Source organism: Bombus fervidus, chromosome 9 (assembly GCF_041682495.2).
Source record: "Bombus fervidus isolate BK054 chromosome 9, iyBomFerv1, whole genome shotgun sequence".
Classification (NCBI taxonomy): Eukaryota; Metazoa; Arthropoda; class Insecta; order Hymenoptera; family Apidae; genus Bombus; species Bombus fervidus.
The window spans coordinates 4491344-4507654 of NC_091525.1; the positions used below are offsets into that span (position 1 = coordinate 4491344).

At 31.1% G+C, this 16311-nt stretch overlaps 4 protein-coding genes across 9 annotated transcripts in view; 2 read left to right on the top strand and 2 right to left on the bottom strand.

Annotated features, from left to right (window-relative positions):
- Positions 1-1374: 1374 nt before the first annotated feature.
- Positions 1375-5212, bottom strand: LOC139990694 (uncharacterized). Its single transcript, XM_072010136.2, has 3 exons — positions 5082-5212; positions 3372-3658; positions 1375-3224 (listed from the first exon to the last, which is right to left on the bottom strand). Exons 1-3 carry the CDS (start codon positions 5162-5164, stop codon positions 2632-2634), a joined length of 963 nt encoding a protein of 320 aa, XP_071866237.1. The 5' UTR covers positions 5165-5212; the 3' UTR covers positions 1375-2631.
- Positions 5213-7036: 1824 nt separating this feature from the next.
- Rpl26 (ribosomal protein L26) lies at positions 7037-8364 on the top strand. The gene is made up of 4 exons (XM_072009882.1): positions 7037-7179; positions 7452-7632; positions 7770-7910; positions 8177-8364. Exons 2-4 carry the CDS (start codon positions 7465-7467, stop codon positions 8312-8314), a joined length of 447 nt encoding a protein of 148 aa, XP_071865983.1. The 5' UTR covers positions 7037-7179; positions 7452-7464; the 3' UTR covers positions 8315-8364.
- Positions 8365-8368: 4 nt separating this feature from the next.
- On the bottom strand, positions 8369-12232 carry LOC139990454 (uncharacterized). Of its 4 annotated transcripts, XM_072009724.1 has the most exons (6): positions 11503-11661; positions 9775-11412; positions 9434-9699; positions 9231-9344; positions 9001-9151; positions 8369-8912 (listed from the first exon to the last, which is right to left on the bottom strand). In XM_072009724.1, the coding sequence occupies exons 2-6, from the start codon at positions 11384-11386 to the stop codon at positions 8713-8715; spliced, it is 2343 nt and encodes a 780-aa protein (XP_071865825.1). In that variant the 5' UTR covers positions 11387-11412; positions 11503-11661; the 3' UTR covers positions 8369-8712. The 4 variants fall into 4 exon arrangements, with proteins under 4 accessions (XP_071865825.1, XP_071865821.1, XP_071865824.1 ...); XM_072009720.1 differs by lacking the exon at positions 11503-11661 and adding an exon at positions 12104-12232 and having other exon boundaries at positions 9434-11412; XM_072009723.1 differs by having other exon boundaries at positions 9434-11412; positions 11512-11661.
- Positions 12233-12349: 117 nt separating this feature from the next.
- Positions 12350-16311, top strand: part of LOC139990441 (regulator of G-protein signaling loco-like) — a 41507-nt gene continuing 37545 nt past the window's right edge. For all 3 annotated transcript variants that reach the window (XM_072009680.1, XM_072009682.1, XM_072009681.1), the window contains exons 1-3: positions 12350-13803; positions 13911-14519; positions 14902-15540. In XM_072009680.1, the coding sequence (XP_071865781.1) occupies positions 13162-13803; positions 13911-14519; positions 14902-15540 (1890 nt within the window). In that variant the 5' untranslated portion in view covers positions 12350-13161. The remainder of the gene's footprint in view (positions 13804-13910; positions 14520-14901; positions 15541-16311) is intronic.

Sequence of the window (16311 nt, forward strand, 5' to 3'; positions counted from 1 at the left end):
TTAGCCATCGTATAAAGAATCGTACGTTTGACAAATATCGCGTAGGATATACATGAATAATAGCGAACTATTTAAAAGATTGTTGTAATCTTCATGGCTGATGATTAGCGGTTCGTGTCTCAATCTATTGATTGGGGTTAGGTTGCATTCAGGATCGTATATACAATATCACTGTTAGAAAATTCAAACTGACTTTAATGTTATTCATTCGTCGTTCTTTCCAAATTTCAAAGACGTTCAAGTCAATCCTGCTACGATCCTCCAATTTATACGTATACACTACGCCAAAAACTTAAAAGATCTTTAAATTTTAATCGAAAACTTGTCGATATTTGAACCACTGTAACTTTGTCAATAAGAATCGTACAATACTCTACTTGGGCTCGTTTCAAAGGACGAATTGTCTACTTTCACGCCCTTAAACGTCAATTTTGTCGAAGACTCTTTTTTGTTGCGAAATAGAGTAGGAAATTAAAGTTACTTGTTTCCCTTTTCAAATTTTAATTTCGTATTATTTAGTAGTACATATGTACTTTTGTATGATTATAAAAATTTTAAACTATGAAAATGAAACGAAGAACCCGGCCAAAGGCACTTTATTGGGAAATAATGTGTTAATACTTTCTGTAACATCTGTATGCATTTCAATGTATACTAGAAAGAACTGATGCTACAATGAATAAGATTCAAGAATCAATTATTTCGTTCTAACATACCCTGCTGCATGTATAAAGATGTGAGTATTTTATCTATTTCAATTAAGTTACCCTATCTTGAATCCGTTAATAAAGTCATATTTGATTCCAAGTAATTTGGAAAAAATTCAGCGAAAACGTGAATGTAAGTAGCTTCGCAAGATCAAAAATAACAAAAATGGGAAACGAGGGCGTAGAGAGTAGAAGGGGTAGAAGGCGACGCGACCGAAAGAATAAACAAGTACAAAGTGAGAGGGAACGCGATCAGACGACCACTGCCGGTTGCAGTTGTTACGCAATTGACATTGGCAAATTGTAACAGAACAAGCACGGCCAAGAACTTCGAGATTTCATAAGCACGCCGGAGGCGAAGGAGTGTATTATAATTTGGTAAGATGACGTAGCAAAATGACTTGTTCGTTTTCTAATCTAAATCTTTAGCCATTAATGATTTATATGTATCTCCCGCGTTCAACATGATAGTCACAATTTCTAATAAAAGGAATAACGAAATCGTTTTACTGTTTTGTAACTCTGACAAATAGTTATAAATTATATCTTATATCGTGAAATATAAGGATAATAATATCTACATAAAAGCATATTTAATTAGAGAAAGTATTTTGAATAAACTGGGGTTTTAACAGATTCGATCGCGTCGAAGTAAAAATATTATCGATACAATAGGTTTTATTTATTTATTATTTCTCTATAAAATACAGTAGAACATATTCTTGTTAATAACACATACTAACAATTTGTTGGCTGGTTGTACTACAACAGCATACGAGGTGATTCCCGTTATATATCATTAATACCAATAGTGTCTCCGCTTGTCATATCGATTACATAGATCGTACATATGGATAGAGTTACCTAACAATTCTCCATCTCAAGCTGTAGGAATGTCGGGAATAATATACCGAGATCATAAATTAATAATTCCACCATTTTTTACATTATCGTAACGAGTTAATTGATACTATAATTTTCATATTCAAATAAACCTCGTGTTCTCGAATGCGTAACAAAAACATCTCCATTTCAGTGTTTCAGTATGTTTCTTAACAATTATGTTATCGCGATCGAAAAATATTACATTACTATCGATAAACTATTCACTCGATACTACATGATAATCATTGTTTTCAAAACATCCACAGACTTCGCGCACTGTAATTTGTATATATTTGTACACATTTCATTTTATCTATTTTTTTTTTTTTTTTTTTTTTAACGCAGGCTTTTCGAACAATGGTCAACGTTCAAGTAATTTTATTTTTTCCAAGATCACTTGCATTCTGTAAGTATAAAAAATAATATATAAACGTATACATATGACATAACATTTTCCCCTACTTCACTTTTCTTTCTTCTCTAAAAATTAAAGATGAAATATCTTGAATAATTAATTAAGTTTATCAAGCGATGGATCATCTAAAAGTAATTTTTATATTTCGTTTTCATAGAATATAAGTACCTCCCCCCGCTCCTCGAGGCTTTATAAGAAAACCATAGTTTTCGATACACGAGTATTTCCTTTTGCATTCCTGATCTATGCCATCGTCATTATGATAGGGTTCCATCAGTTCATTATAGAAACTATTAAACGACTATTAAAGACTGTTTAACAGCATTACTTAAAAGCCGAAAAAATAGAAAAAAGAAAGAATAAGCACAAATCGTTATTAAATATTAATTGTACTAACTATAATAAGCACATTGTTAAGAATACATGAAAAATAACGAGCAAAAAGCTGCTCTTCTTTTTTTGCTTTATCAATGCGTTCATTCGTTGACTTTAAAAAACTCAGAAAGTGACAATAATGTGTATATATTTCTATCATTCCTTCTAAAAAAAATCCTTCTTTCCGAATTAATCGCTATTAATTAACTAAGCTTAAGATGTAAACGAATAACAATTTACTACATTGGTTTACATCGATGTTGGGGACCAGAAATTCATTTCTCTTAATTGCGATGGTTTTGCTTGAAATGCATTTGAGTAGGCAGCTGATTTTTCTGATTTCTCATCGCTTCCTACATATGTAAGATTTTGCGACGAAATGGATTTCTTCCGAGCAAGCGATCTAAGTGGAGCAGTTGCGGCTTCGATATTTGCTTCGTCCTCTTCTTCGATCTTGCCAGTAACGAATTCCCTAGATTGTCCGAAGATGCTTGCCAAGATCCAACCTCCCTGATATTTCTCGCGATCAAGAAGGGATGTTCCTGCAAAGTATCGATTCGAAGTAACACGACGACGAGCCTTAGGCGAACCGCTTGGACTGCCTGATGGCGAAGCGACTGGAGTGGCTGGTAAAGATTTGCTTCCTTTTTTGGGTTGACTGGCGGCCTGCTCGGCCGAAATAGTCTCGTGAAATTTGTTAGACATCATCTGATTAGCTACAAAAACAATTGACTTTCCACAAAGTGCTGGTTTGCCATGAAATCCATCATCTACTCCCTGTGATTTTGTAATCTTCGTATTATCGGTCAGTAATACCTTCGGACTTGATTTAATTCCGTTTTCTGGGAGCAAAATCAGAAACATTGAATCACAAAGAGTAAGAAAGAAATTTTACTTGTTATTCATTGTTTCAGTCGTAATAATTAAAAGAAAATTCGTATAATTACTAGCAGCACAAAGAACGCATGTAACAGTCAATTGTAAATTACCTTTGTTCGCTGTTGAAGTTGATGGTACAAACGGTTGACAAGGTAAGGGATGCTTGCTAAAATCAATTTCCTGATTTTTTTTCTTCTCCTCAGTAAATTGTTGTTGTTGCGTATCCTGTACTTTCACATTATTCGTTGATGAAGTAATATTTTGTTCGCCAAAAACTTCGTCAATCGGCCGATATTCTTGCGAAATCGATGATCGATTTTGTGTCTTCGGATATCGTATATAAAAGAAGCTGTCGTCGTGAGATGGTGGACTAAACGTGGTGTCGTTGGAATCACATCTGCATAAAAGAAAAAGGACGAGACGTTGGTAATTACACGTTGCAAAGGAAGAAAGTAAGGTTAATGAAGCAAACAAGGGTATGCTACTCGATAAATAAAGGCTCTTCGACTGATGGTCTTTTGTTAGAAGATTCTTTCAGCTTTAGATATCTTCTTACCATTGATATATTGTTCTCTTTACTACCAACAGTTCGTCTATAAATTTCTAAGTCCTATAGCGAAGCATTTCTCAGAATGCTAACCCGTCAACTAATTCAACGAATAATTCAATGCCTGACATAAGTATTTTGTTGAATTCGATACTATTCATAACATGCGTGAACAAACAATCGTTATTTAATCCGATGTTTTAATGTAAATCGGCATAGATCTACAAGAGAGAATAAGAAAAGAGTATAACAAACGTTATGCACCGCACACAGTAAGCTATACGAGGTCGCACTACTCTTGCGAAGAGTGTCTTGAGTCTAAGAATAGCGGGCACAATGCCCATGCGATTAACTGCTTATTCGTATTGTATCACGCGTTAGCCAAATTTCATGTATAAATATTTCTTATCGTTTGTATGAATTAAACATCCAATACTTAAACAATGCGAATCTCTTGTTCTATGTGAATGATTATGATATATTCAATGATTAATTTTGAGATCAACTCTTCCGTAAAACTTAGTAAAAGGAAAAATTAGTTTGCCTGACCGAATTATTTCTGTCAATTACGATTAGTAAAAGTGACTTAACTTTGAAAATACAGCATAAAATAATTTAAACGATTTTAATTAAAAAATAATAATTATTCCGAGTAAAAAATTTGTTTATGGCACGCACTGATTTTTTTACAACGTAATAATTTCTCGTTTGTAACATCATTTGAGAGCTAAGCATATTTGCAAGATCTAAATTTGTTTTTAATCAAGATTGATATTGTTTTTCTATTTTATACACTAGGCTATGGTTATAATGGATGTGTTTTACACACATGATATCACACATTTAGACACATGATAACAGTCAAATATGTATATGCATTCTTATAAGAATAGCTACATTGTTCTTCAAATATTTCGTTCATCAGAATATACATCCATTATAATAATAAATCATAGACTTAGTTTTACGTGAAAGTAGATAAAATCCAACAGCTGGCTCGGCAGCACGATTTTCGCATAACAAATATATTTGATGGTCGTATTAAGAGGGGTAATGCTAAATCTACTTGTATTCAGTATTTACAGATTCACAGAGATGCCCTGCTAGCAATCTAAAAAATTGCCTCTTACCATTGCAATTGGTTTAAATTTCTTCTACATTCAGCAAAGAACAATGCTACGTTAAGGCATCACAAGCCTGCAACTCAGTACAAGTCGAAGTTTAACAACCTTACAACACTTCAATTCTACGAAGGATTTGGAAAGAAACGAACCTATTGTTGCTTCGGCCTGTCATCCACTTTGGCAAAGATATTCCAACGTTGAGTAATCTATCTTCTTGTTTCGTGGAGCCCATTTTTATAATTCACCAAACTTCCCCTTTCTTCCAAATTGAATCCAATAAAAAATAAGATTTGATTCCGTTTAAATTTGCCTATCTCTTTTTTTCTTTTAACAGATCACACCTTGAAACATTGGATTTAAAAGATATCCGAATGTTCAAAGTCGTAATCTTCTAACAATTTTCAGTAAAAACCAAATTCTCCTAAAGGATTGATCTGCACGTTGTTTTACTGACCTAGAACATGAATAAAATGATGGACGGGTGCGTTTGATTATGCATGATTAAATTTGATTTTATTAGGTATTTTTCCATTCTACATATGCACTACTTAAATGCATTGAAAGAAGAAAAAACACATTATATTTCATGATCACTCATTTTGTTGCAAATTCATATTTTTAAGAACATAATTCAAAAAATAGCATCTTAGTAAAAAATTGTTTTATGTATTAAATATTATAAAAAACACTATATATACTTTGTATATTTTATATATTTCTTTATCTTATGTATGTGCATTTTACGCGATTTTATACTTTCAGATTCTCTAGAAATGAGAAAGAAGATGAAATGACTCATTTATAATATTCGATCCCTCTAAACATAACTTTGAATATTCCAAAGGTATGTTTGTAAAAAATATCAGTTCACTAATGGTTTCCTATTTATATACTCTTTTATCTTTGTTTTTGTTGGACATGTATTTATTTTTGTGATTAACTAGTAGTATATTCTGCATACATACGTTTTTTTATTCTTTCTCTGTCTCTCTCTCTCTTTCTTCCTCCCCCGTTCCCCTCAAGAGTATATTTTTGTTATAAATTACAACGTCTATAACGACATCGACATAAAGTATTTCTTTATAAAAAGCAAATCATTTTGTTTTGTATTATCTGCTAAGATAACCAAGGTATTTCGAAAGCGATGGCAAAAAATGTAAACACAAAAAAGTAATCGAAATAATACCAAGAAATAAAAAAAGAAAAAGAATAAAATTTATAACGACAAAAATTTACATAATTTGATAAATATGAAAAAGATAATTATTTTTTTGTCTCTACTATATTACGTTTCTCATACTTATTCATTAGAGTACATCACTCTCAAAATTGAACTACGAGTATAAACAAACACGCTTCACTCAACAAAACAGCAATATGTGTATTGATCGATTACTTACTCGATTTTTATGATATGTTGAATGTTTTTGTACAATTAATAACCCCATAACGGCAATATTTCTACAGAGCTTCGGAATATCGTGACTGACGAACAGCAAACCACCATTTGCTACAACAAGAACTCATATAATGTATTAAGCTTTGTTGTGTCGAAGAACTACGTCATGATGAAGCTACTTCCTCTTGATAGGAAACTCCTATTCGTGGACAAATAAAAAATAACTAGGCTAACAAAAGGAGTTAGGGAAAATGAAGAGAAAAAACGTTGTTATTGAAAACACTAACGGAAAATCGTATTGATTCTTTTTATTACATATTCAATAATATATATATATTATTGAATATATATATATATATATATTGTTGCGTGGCCTTTTCAAGATTTGGGGAATTTAGCGTGATTGAAGCCCGTGGAGTGCTGAAGCACTATTTGTTATAAGATATCTATGAAAAATAGATACGAAATTTGAGAGTGATCATAGTTGTTAATAATACATAATTTTGACATTTAATCTATTGATAGATCAAATTTATTAATTTGTTAAATAACTTTTGTTCGTTACCTCAGCTACACTGCTATACAGTTAAATTCGTGGCGCTAGAATTTACCCTATTGTCATACAAGATATTCATGCTAAAGGGAGCCACAGGTGTACACCAATTCACAACAATATTTGATATCTTATAGAACCATAAATACGTTAAAACTTTAAGGCGAATTTACAATAATGTTACTATGTGCGAACTGGGAGTGAAATAGATTTTCACTAGATTATATAGATAAATTTGTATTTCGTGGCGAACGAGCGTTCTTCCGGTTGAGGCTACGGATTTGGACTGTTGTCGGTGAGTTCATTGAAATCAAAATCGATTTTAATCGTACTTAAAGAAATAATCTCGGCAGAAATTTTATATTAAAATCATGTTACTCTTTCTCTAATATATAAATATGAATATCTTTATGTTTTAAAAACGAATATTAATTATAGTTGAAATAGTGACAGTAACTAACCTATAACTGTTTGTTATTTACATTCAACATACCAGGTGATTTTACTACGAGCTATCATAATTGTACTTTATTATAATTAATACAGAGTTATATTTTACATGCACAGGTAACCAACAACAATGAAATTCAATAAACTTGTTTCTTCTTCACGCCGAAAAAACCGAAAGAGGCATTTCACGGCACCTTCTCACATTCGGAGAAGACTTATGTCAGCTCCTCTTTCCAAAGAACTTCGGCAAAAATATAACGTTCGTTCTATGCCAATTCGTAAGGATGATGAAGTTCAGGTAGGATAATATTTTATAAATCATTTGAAGATTGAGAAGTGTTTGTATTAAATGTTATAAAACATATTAAGAATAAGTAAGCAATTATTTTATAAAACCTCATTCACTAAACATTTTTGTTTATTTATTGTTTATAGGTTGTTCGTGGTCATTATAAAGGCCAACAAGTGGGAAAAGTTGTTCAAGTGTACAGGAAAAAGTTCGTTATATATATAGAAAGAATTCAACGTGAAAAAGCTAACACTGCTAATGTATATGTTGGTATCGACCCATCCAAGGTAGGCACAACTATTTTTTGTATTGTGTTTTGGTATATATGTATTATTAAATTTTGATAAATGATGAACTAAACCATTCACATAGATTAAAGCACAAAGCTTGTTGGTTTCATTGATATACAAGGGTTCTCCTTTATGTCTATGAAATTGACTTGTTTAGCTTTTTTACTGCAGAGAAGTTGGCACTGATATTATAAAACTTCACCCTTTTTTTCTGGTTAAAAAATATTTACTGTTTTCTAATGTAAATCTTTTGTGATTTACAGACAGTGATTGTAAAATTAAAGATGGACAAGGATCGTAAAAAGATTATTGACAGGAGGAGTAAAGGTAGACTTGCAGCATTAGGCAAGGATAAAGGAAAATATACAGAAGACTCAACTGCAGCCATGGAAACTTCATAAATTTAAGTCAGTTTCATTTATAAAGTTAAATAAAAACATTAATATTAGAATCTGTGTGTAATACTCCTTTTACTCATTTAATGCTCTTAGTCATACACTAAAAGGTATTTTAGAATTAAATACCTTCTTTATATTTATAGCATAAAATACAAGTATAAAAGTAAATGCTTGGTAAAAAATAAAAGTGCACATATTTATAAAATACTTGTTACATTTATATATATATAAAAACAATCATGTATTGCTACTGTCCGATATTTATACATTCTAGAAACTACATGTCGCAACATAAATTCTGTCCTTTCTAAAATACTACTTCAATATATAAATTCCTTAATTAATCTAAAAATTACAGAAACTCGTAATTTCCTACATGTACAATATTTATATAAAATATTTTATTCGTCAATATTCAAACACCTTTTTTTGAGCGATAGATTTTGCTTTGTTTGGGAGTATCTCTTTCTTGAAATCATCTCATCTTTGATTTCATCACAAGAATCAATATTGTGATTAGAACACTGATCTGAGAATTTTGCATGCGAATTTTTTGTAACTTTTTCTCGTACTATGATTCTTGCTGTTGGTTTAATGTTTACTGAAAAGAGAAGAAAACCAATTAATAAAAGAAGCATATTTTTTTAATAATATTGATTTAAGTATTTATCAATTTATTCATTACATACCTATTTTGTAAGGTTTTTTTCGTTTTCTAGTACCAAGAAAACAAGATACATTATCTATATTTTTATATTCAACTCTGTACTTTTGTTTTCCAAGTTTCAATGTTTTTTCTGTGAAAGCTATTTTGCTCTGCAGTAACTGATTTTCAAGTAGCTAGATATAACAAAATATAATCTTTTCAATAATATACTACATATTGGATTGGGCAATTATATCATGACATATATCATACCGTAGATGGAATGTCTATAATAAAGACTTCATCATCTTCTTCTACATCTCTGAGTGTAAAGGAAGGCTTTGTTGTTTCAACCAATAAATTTTCCTTTTCTATAAATTCCTGTAACTTTAAGAGGGCAAAGAATAAGAAAAGATTAACAAAATATAGAGGTGTAATATAAGAGAAAATAGAAAAAACAAAATTCTTATTTATACATTGTATGGTCTACATGTTGATTCCTTTTTCTCACACTGCATCATATTTTCAATTTTTAGGTCCTTTTCACTTGATACTTTCGTATGATTTTCTTTGTCAAAATTATGACTTATTGTACAGTTTAAATCTGATTTATGTTGAACAGATTTATTACTAGCAAATAATAATTGCTTAGTATCTGGAGATGAATCTTCATTGGTGTTTGAACATTGTTTCAAAATATTATCTTCATCATCCAAGCAATAGTTAGTCTGTTCTGAAAAGTCTTTGTTTTTTTGTATTTTTTTATGAAGCTGGATTGAAATTTCATGGTTAGGATATACGTTATTATTTTCATTACCTAATACATCAGAAAATTCTGAGGAACGTTTAAATAGCTTGTCTCTCATATTTTCAACATTGTAATTTCTATCATCATTCTCACTGGTACTAGAGTCACTGTCTACTAAATTTAATCTCCTTAATTGTTGATATCGTTTTTCAGTTATTGGAGAAGTACTGTCTTTCATTATCAGCTTCATTTCCTTTACCTCAGGTTTTTCATCACAAAAATCATTTATGCTTAATTCTTCTGATTCAGTATTTTCATTAAGCACAGATATATCACACATTATTTTATACTTTTTATTAACAACTTCTGTATGAGTAACTTTGGGTTGCAATTTATCTGTTTGTATCTTTTGTTTGCTTTTTACCTGATTTGTATCTATATTTTCATTTGCAAGTAATATTGTATCTTTAGAAGTATTAGATTTTGAGTTATCATCATCGTCTATTAAATTATTTTTAGAGTTTACTATGGAAGAAGTATTTGATGTATCTTCTTCTTCTTCTGTTTGAGTTCTATTTTTAAGTTTCTTATAATGCTTTTTTCCATGTTCTAAAATTTCTTCCTCTGTATCTTCATCAATACCTGAGTCTTTTAGTTGGTATGTGTTACCAATAACTGAGGACATGTTCATAAATGTTTCTGTAATATTTAGGTCTTTTTCTACCTGACTAGGACAATTTCGATCCACAGACATATTTTCACAATTAGTATCACAAATTTCATTAACATTATATAATGAAAATGACAACCTTTTCTGTGTTCTTATGTTAGAACTTTCAAGCATTTTATAACAATAATTCTTATCTGATTGAAATTCTTTACTGATATTATTCACTGTAGGATCTGATTGTTCTAATTTATCATTATTATTTGTTACTTTCTGTACTGTAGTTGCATTGCATGTTGTTTCAGTTGAATCTGAAACGGTGTCACATACATCTTCAACAGTAGCAGTATTTATTTCATCTTTCACTGACACTTGATTTTCTAAATTTAAAACATTTTCTTTAATACAATTTATAAAATATTTATTTGGTGTGTTTGTCTTACCTTGTATATTACTTTGAACATTATCAGTCATTACAGAAAAATCTTCTTTAGTATCATCATTATCACATGTAAATTTATTTGCATCTATCCTTTTTTTCGAAGGAGTTTTTTGAGATTTTCTTTTAACCTTTCGCCATCCTACATTTATAGGTGACATACTTCTAGGTCTTTTTATGATTGTTTTTTTAGATTTTACATTAGATATAAAATCATCTTCACTAGTCTCAGATTCTATTTCATAAGAATATCTTCTATTCTTTTTTAACGTCTCTTTTACATAATTTGATAAAGATACATCAGATTTGTATAAAATACTATAATCATCTTCAGTGAAAGTGTCATTGCAATCTGTTTCACTGTCATCTGACATATTTCGAAGAACTGAAGTCTTCATTTTAATATATTGGCTATATGTCTTTATGCTTTGATACTGTTTAATTGCAGCATTCATAGCTTTATTTTTGCGACGTAATCTTCTACATGGTACCAGTTTATGTAACAAAGAGAAATCTATCATTCTGTTTGCAACTGTATTTGGTACTATATTCCATGTAATTTCGTCAGATTCCATAGTGTAGCTTTTCACTAACCTAATATCTGTAACATTAGAAAACATTTTTTATAGAATATTAATTACATTTAAAAATAATCGATATCTCAAATTAATAGGTATAAAAAAATGATTACTTGAATTACAGTTTACAATAATACAGCCTAAAAAATATATCACTTCACAAATAAAGCTGGCACGCAAATACAACCCAATGAAATGAATTAGATTTTAGAGGTTAGGAAACTTTATACACATGTAACACATATATACGTATGCCTACAATTTAAAACTCCATATTACCTTTTTAACATATTTTTTTAGTGAATTCATACAATTCCTTTATATATAATATTTGATTAAAAACACTTTTCTAGCCTTTCAAAAGCTATACGTAAAACACATTTTCAATCGTTGCGATAAAAGTGATCAAAAATATATTTATACATCAGTCAATCGTAAAATTAAATAAAAAGTTAGGCAAATTTAGAATATAATTATTAAAATTAATATGAGCTTTCATAAAACATCTAGAATTTAACGAAATAAATTTTTTAACTGATATCAATCACAATTTATTTTATATACGTTTTTCAAAAATACAAGGTGACTCCGTAATTTATGGCGCATATGGGACCAGGGAGATTCTATGGCTCAAAATAAAACGAATATAAAAAGTAAAATTACGTTAGAAACTTCTTTTCGAATCAAGTTTAAAAATTTGCGAAGTATACCTACATTTGCTTAATTCATGGCTAGACAGAAGTAGATAATCGATAAGAGGTTATTCCACATGCGAAATTAAGTCGAGAATGTAAATACAATTGTTTGAGCCTCTGAAGCCTCATTTTCGAGAAAATCGAATTTGAAAATTTGTCTAGTACGCGTGTACTCGGTTAATTTTTTACTATTACATACATTCACGTATACATGAATGAGTATGAAAATTGAATGGATCACACATGACGAAATGGAATTGAATTTAAAGAAAAAAATGAATAATAAAGAAAGTTCATTTCACTTTGCATAACAGTTTTTTATTTTTATTATCGGCATATAAAAGTGGAAAGAAAACGCTATAAAATTATTTGGGAGGCATACAGGGTTTTAACACCAATAGAATTTTTGTTGTACGAAAATAGGATTCCATACGAAGAAAGAAAGTGTTTCGTTATGAAATTTCTAGTAGAATGTGCATTTGTATACCGGAAGTGTATGGATCGATGAATATAGGTACAAACAATGATGTAAATGAAAGAAAAGTGGAGGGAGTGAAAGGATAGAAGTAAAAGAAAAAGAATAATGAGATTGCCAAAACATTTTATAGTTATTCGTGTGTTTAGATGTATGAGATAAATACTAGTACATATTTCAATGGTAATAACAAAGATAGGATGCTATATACACAAGTAAAAAAATTTTGAAAAAATTTTGTTTTAAAGTTTAGTGATGCAGTAAGTAATAGAGTGTGAGAGAAAGAGGTGCAAAAGCGCAGAAAGAACGCCGTCACGAACCGCAAGCGTAAACGGTCGAAAACCGATTTCAAATAGAAATTGATTATAGATCCTCTATAGATGATTAGTTAGAGTCGATCGAGTGATAGAATAAAAAAATCATTCAACTTTCATATTTTCACTTATTCTTTGAAGGAATTAAAAGAAACTGATGGAATTTAGGGAAAGATGATTCGGGAGTTTTTTTGGATCGTGAAAGTGTTAGGTGAACGATAGTCTTTGATTGACAAATTAGAAAGATAAATTGAAATTTGTATGAATTGATGAAAAGAAAATCTAAGAATGCACCAAAACAGAAAAAAGAAAAAGCGAGTGAATTACGGTGTAAGGGCAGTCGAGGTATTGCGTGGAATGAAGGGATTTGGCTTTACGATCTCGGGACAACAACCTTGCATATTGAGCTGCATCGTTCCAGGAAGTCCAGCGGATATCGCTGGATTACGAGCCGGCGATTATTTAGTATCTGTTAATGGCCACAATGTTAGCAAACTGCCCCATGACGATGTTGTGCAATTAATTGGTCGTTCAAAGGGTATTTTAAAGTTGCAAATAGCTGAAAATTATTATTCTGATTCCTCTGACGAAGAAGGAGTAACAGCAGTACGTTGCAAGCCCAAATATATTCATAAACCTCGTGCAAGTAATATGGGAGCGCTACAGTTACAATGTAGAGTTGCCAAAGTTGTGCGAGATTTACAAAGTGGTGCTATGTTTGATGTAGCAGGAAAAACACCACCTGAATTGCAAAGCCATGGAACTTACTGTAATTTACATTATCACTGGGATATGTCTAGTCCTCTTCCACCACCACCACCGCCAGCATCTCATAAAAGAGATTCTGAGAAAATAGTGCATAGAACAGTTGTTGGTTACCTCGGAACTATAGACATTCCAAATCAATTGCATCCGTCTTGTATGATGCAGGTAATTTTGATAATACTATCATTACTATCTCTTAATTCTGTGTAAACACTAAGTTATCCTTGAATCTGATCTAATATGATTTCATTAATTCATATTTATTTTTCTAGGTATTGAGAAAATGCATCAAACGGTTGAAAGCTGAGAAAAGAAATCCAACCACAGTATTGTTAACAATACATGTAGCAAATATAAAACTCACCAATTCAGAAAATCGTGTTATAGCAGAATATCCGTCCTATAGAATAATATTTTGCAATTCCTTTTCTGAACAAGATAAACAATATTTTGGAATATTAACTAAATCTGTTAAAGATAAAGAAAATATTGTTTCCAATTCCTGCCACGTTTTTACAATATACTATAAATTAATTGATCATATAGTACATTCTAGTGTGTGCAATATATTTGGTTTTACATGCACCAAAACTTCTGAACTAAATGTATGTCAGGAATTTCCAGACAGTTGCAATGGTCTGATTGGTGCTATACAAACTTTGTACATATCAGATTCAACAGCTACTGACACAAATCCATATAATGAGATGAGGAGACATCAAGAAACTGCTTCTCCGCAACCAAGCAATATAAGTACATCAACAGCTCATTCGAGTAATAGTGATTCTGGAATTGGCTATAAGGATGATTGTACAAGTCGATCAGATAAAAATATTGTACAAAATATTCCCCGAAGAAGATGTCCAACTTTGGAATATAGGGTATGTTGATTAAAATGCTCATAGCAGTTAACTCAGTTAATATTAAATGGATTGTAGGATTTACATTGTAATAACACTATTCTATAATATTTGTTACTTAGTCAGTAAATATATATTGAAATGTATGTAGTCCTTTTTTTGTTATTTAAAATATAAAGTTTTTCATGGATACGCCTGTTACATTTTGTCATTCTATCTATCTGAGTTCTAAAGAAATTTTAATGATTGTAATATGGGTATTATTCAATCCATTATGGTTATAAAATAATACTTAAAATATATGATAGAGTTTGAACTATTTTTATAATTATTCTAAATTGAACTGTTTTCATTTTACTTAATAAATAAAGATCTGCTTCTAATTAACATGATATGTGTTTAGGATGCGTGTGAATATTCGTCAAGATCATACGATACCGAAGCTGTAGATTTGAGACTAACGGTACGGGCTGTATCGAAAACATGTTGGAACGAAACAAATAAATTGTGCAAAGATAGTCTGGAATTGCCTCGTGAAAATGTGATGTTTAATGATTTTTGCAATGGCATAAGTACGTGTTCGGAAGCGATAGAAAATTCCGACATGAATTCCGATATACAAAAGGGAACGAAGAGGGGGGACTTGCCCACCTGTCCATTGCCATCTGCTTCAACAGTTAAGCAGGGGTTGCTTAGTTCGTCCGTTGGCTCTCTTGTGTCCGTTTGCACCACCGCAATGCTGCACGGTTTAAAAGATCCTGTTGAGACGCCCGGTGATGCCGCAATTAAGTCGCAATCTCAATTGTTGGGACTTACGAGACTAGCAGAATCAAAAGAAATCGACGTACCAGACAAGTTTAGCCCGAAAGTTTTTTCTGGTATTTCCAAATCTTTAGTGCATAGTTTTGAAGACCTTAATACAAGCATGGATTACGTTCGACCACTGTGCCAAACTTATTCAGATAAATCGGATAATTCACGTCCTTGGGGAAGCTTGCAAGAAATTAGAAACGTTGGGACCTGTGCGCAGAATATCTGTCTGGTAAGATTTATATTTGTTATTTCCAATACTTACTTTTGGTAACGCGGTCTACAATATGGGGGATTCAGAATCACATCGTGTTTGGGGCCCTGTTTGGGGTTTTCAAAAAATCTAAGAAAGTTAATGGATACTTATTATAACATTTCTATTATAATATCCAATAAGTTTTAAAATGGAATATTTATCTCAAATACTGGGTCCGATATTGTTCTCATTGGGGGCATAAACGTCTCACATTATACACGGAAGATTAATTGGTTCTTAAATGAGTTATTAATTTACAATTTGAAATTATTGCAATAAATGGAATACAAATATAATGAAAAAGGAGGGAGAAATTTAAATATTTGCATTAAATGAAAGAATAATGCCTGAAATTGCAAATAGGGAAAAAGAAATATGAGAACAGAGGGGAAGCACGAGTAAATGAGTGAGTTCTATGAATAAGTGAGCGAGATAATACACGAGTATGAGAGTATGTGTGAGCGAGTGAGCGAGCGAAAGAAGAAGAGAAAAAGAGAGAATGGTGGGAATTAGAGTATCATATTTCGGTTCGATAGTTTTACAATTTTTGGATGAAATAAGAAAAATAATTTTACGAAAGAAATCGAATAAGTAAATAGAAGTAGCAAATAAATATTTAATATGAATAAATGAAGGTACCGACGGATAAACCGACCGACCGACTGAGCTTGAAACTTGGAAAGGAGAGGGAAAGAGAAAGAGAAGGAAATGAAGTACGAGCGAATATACCCGTAGCGGTAGTGCACA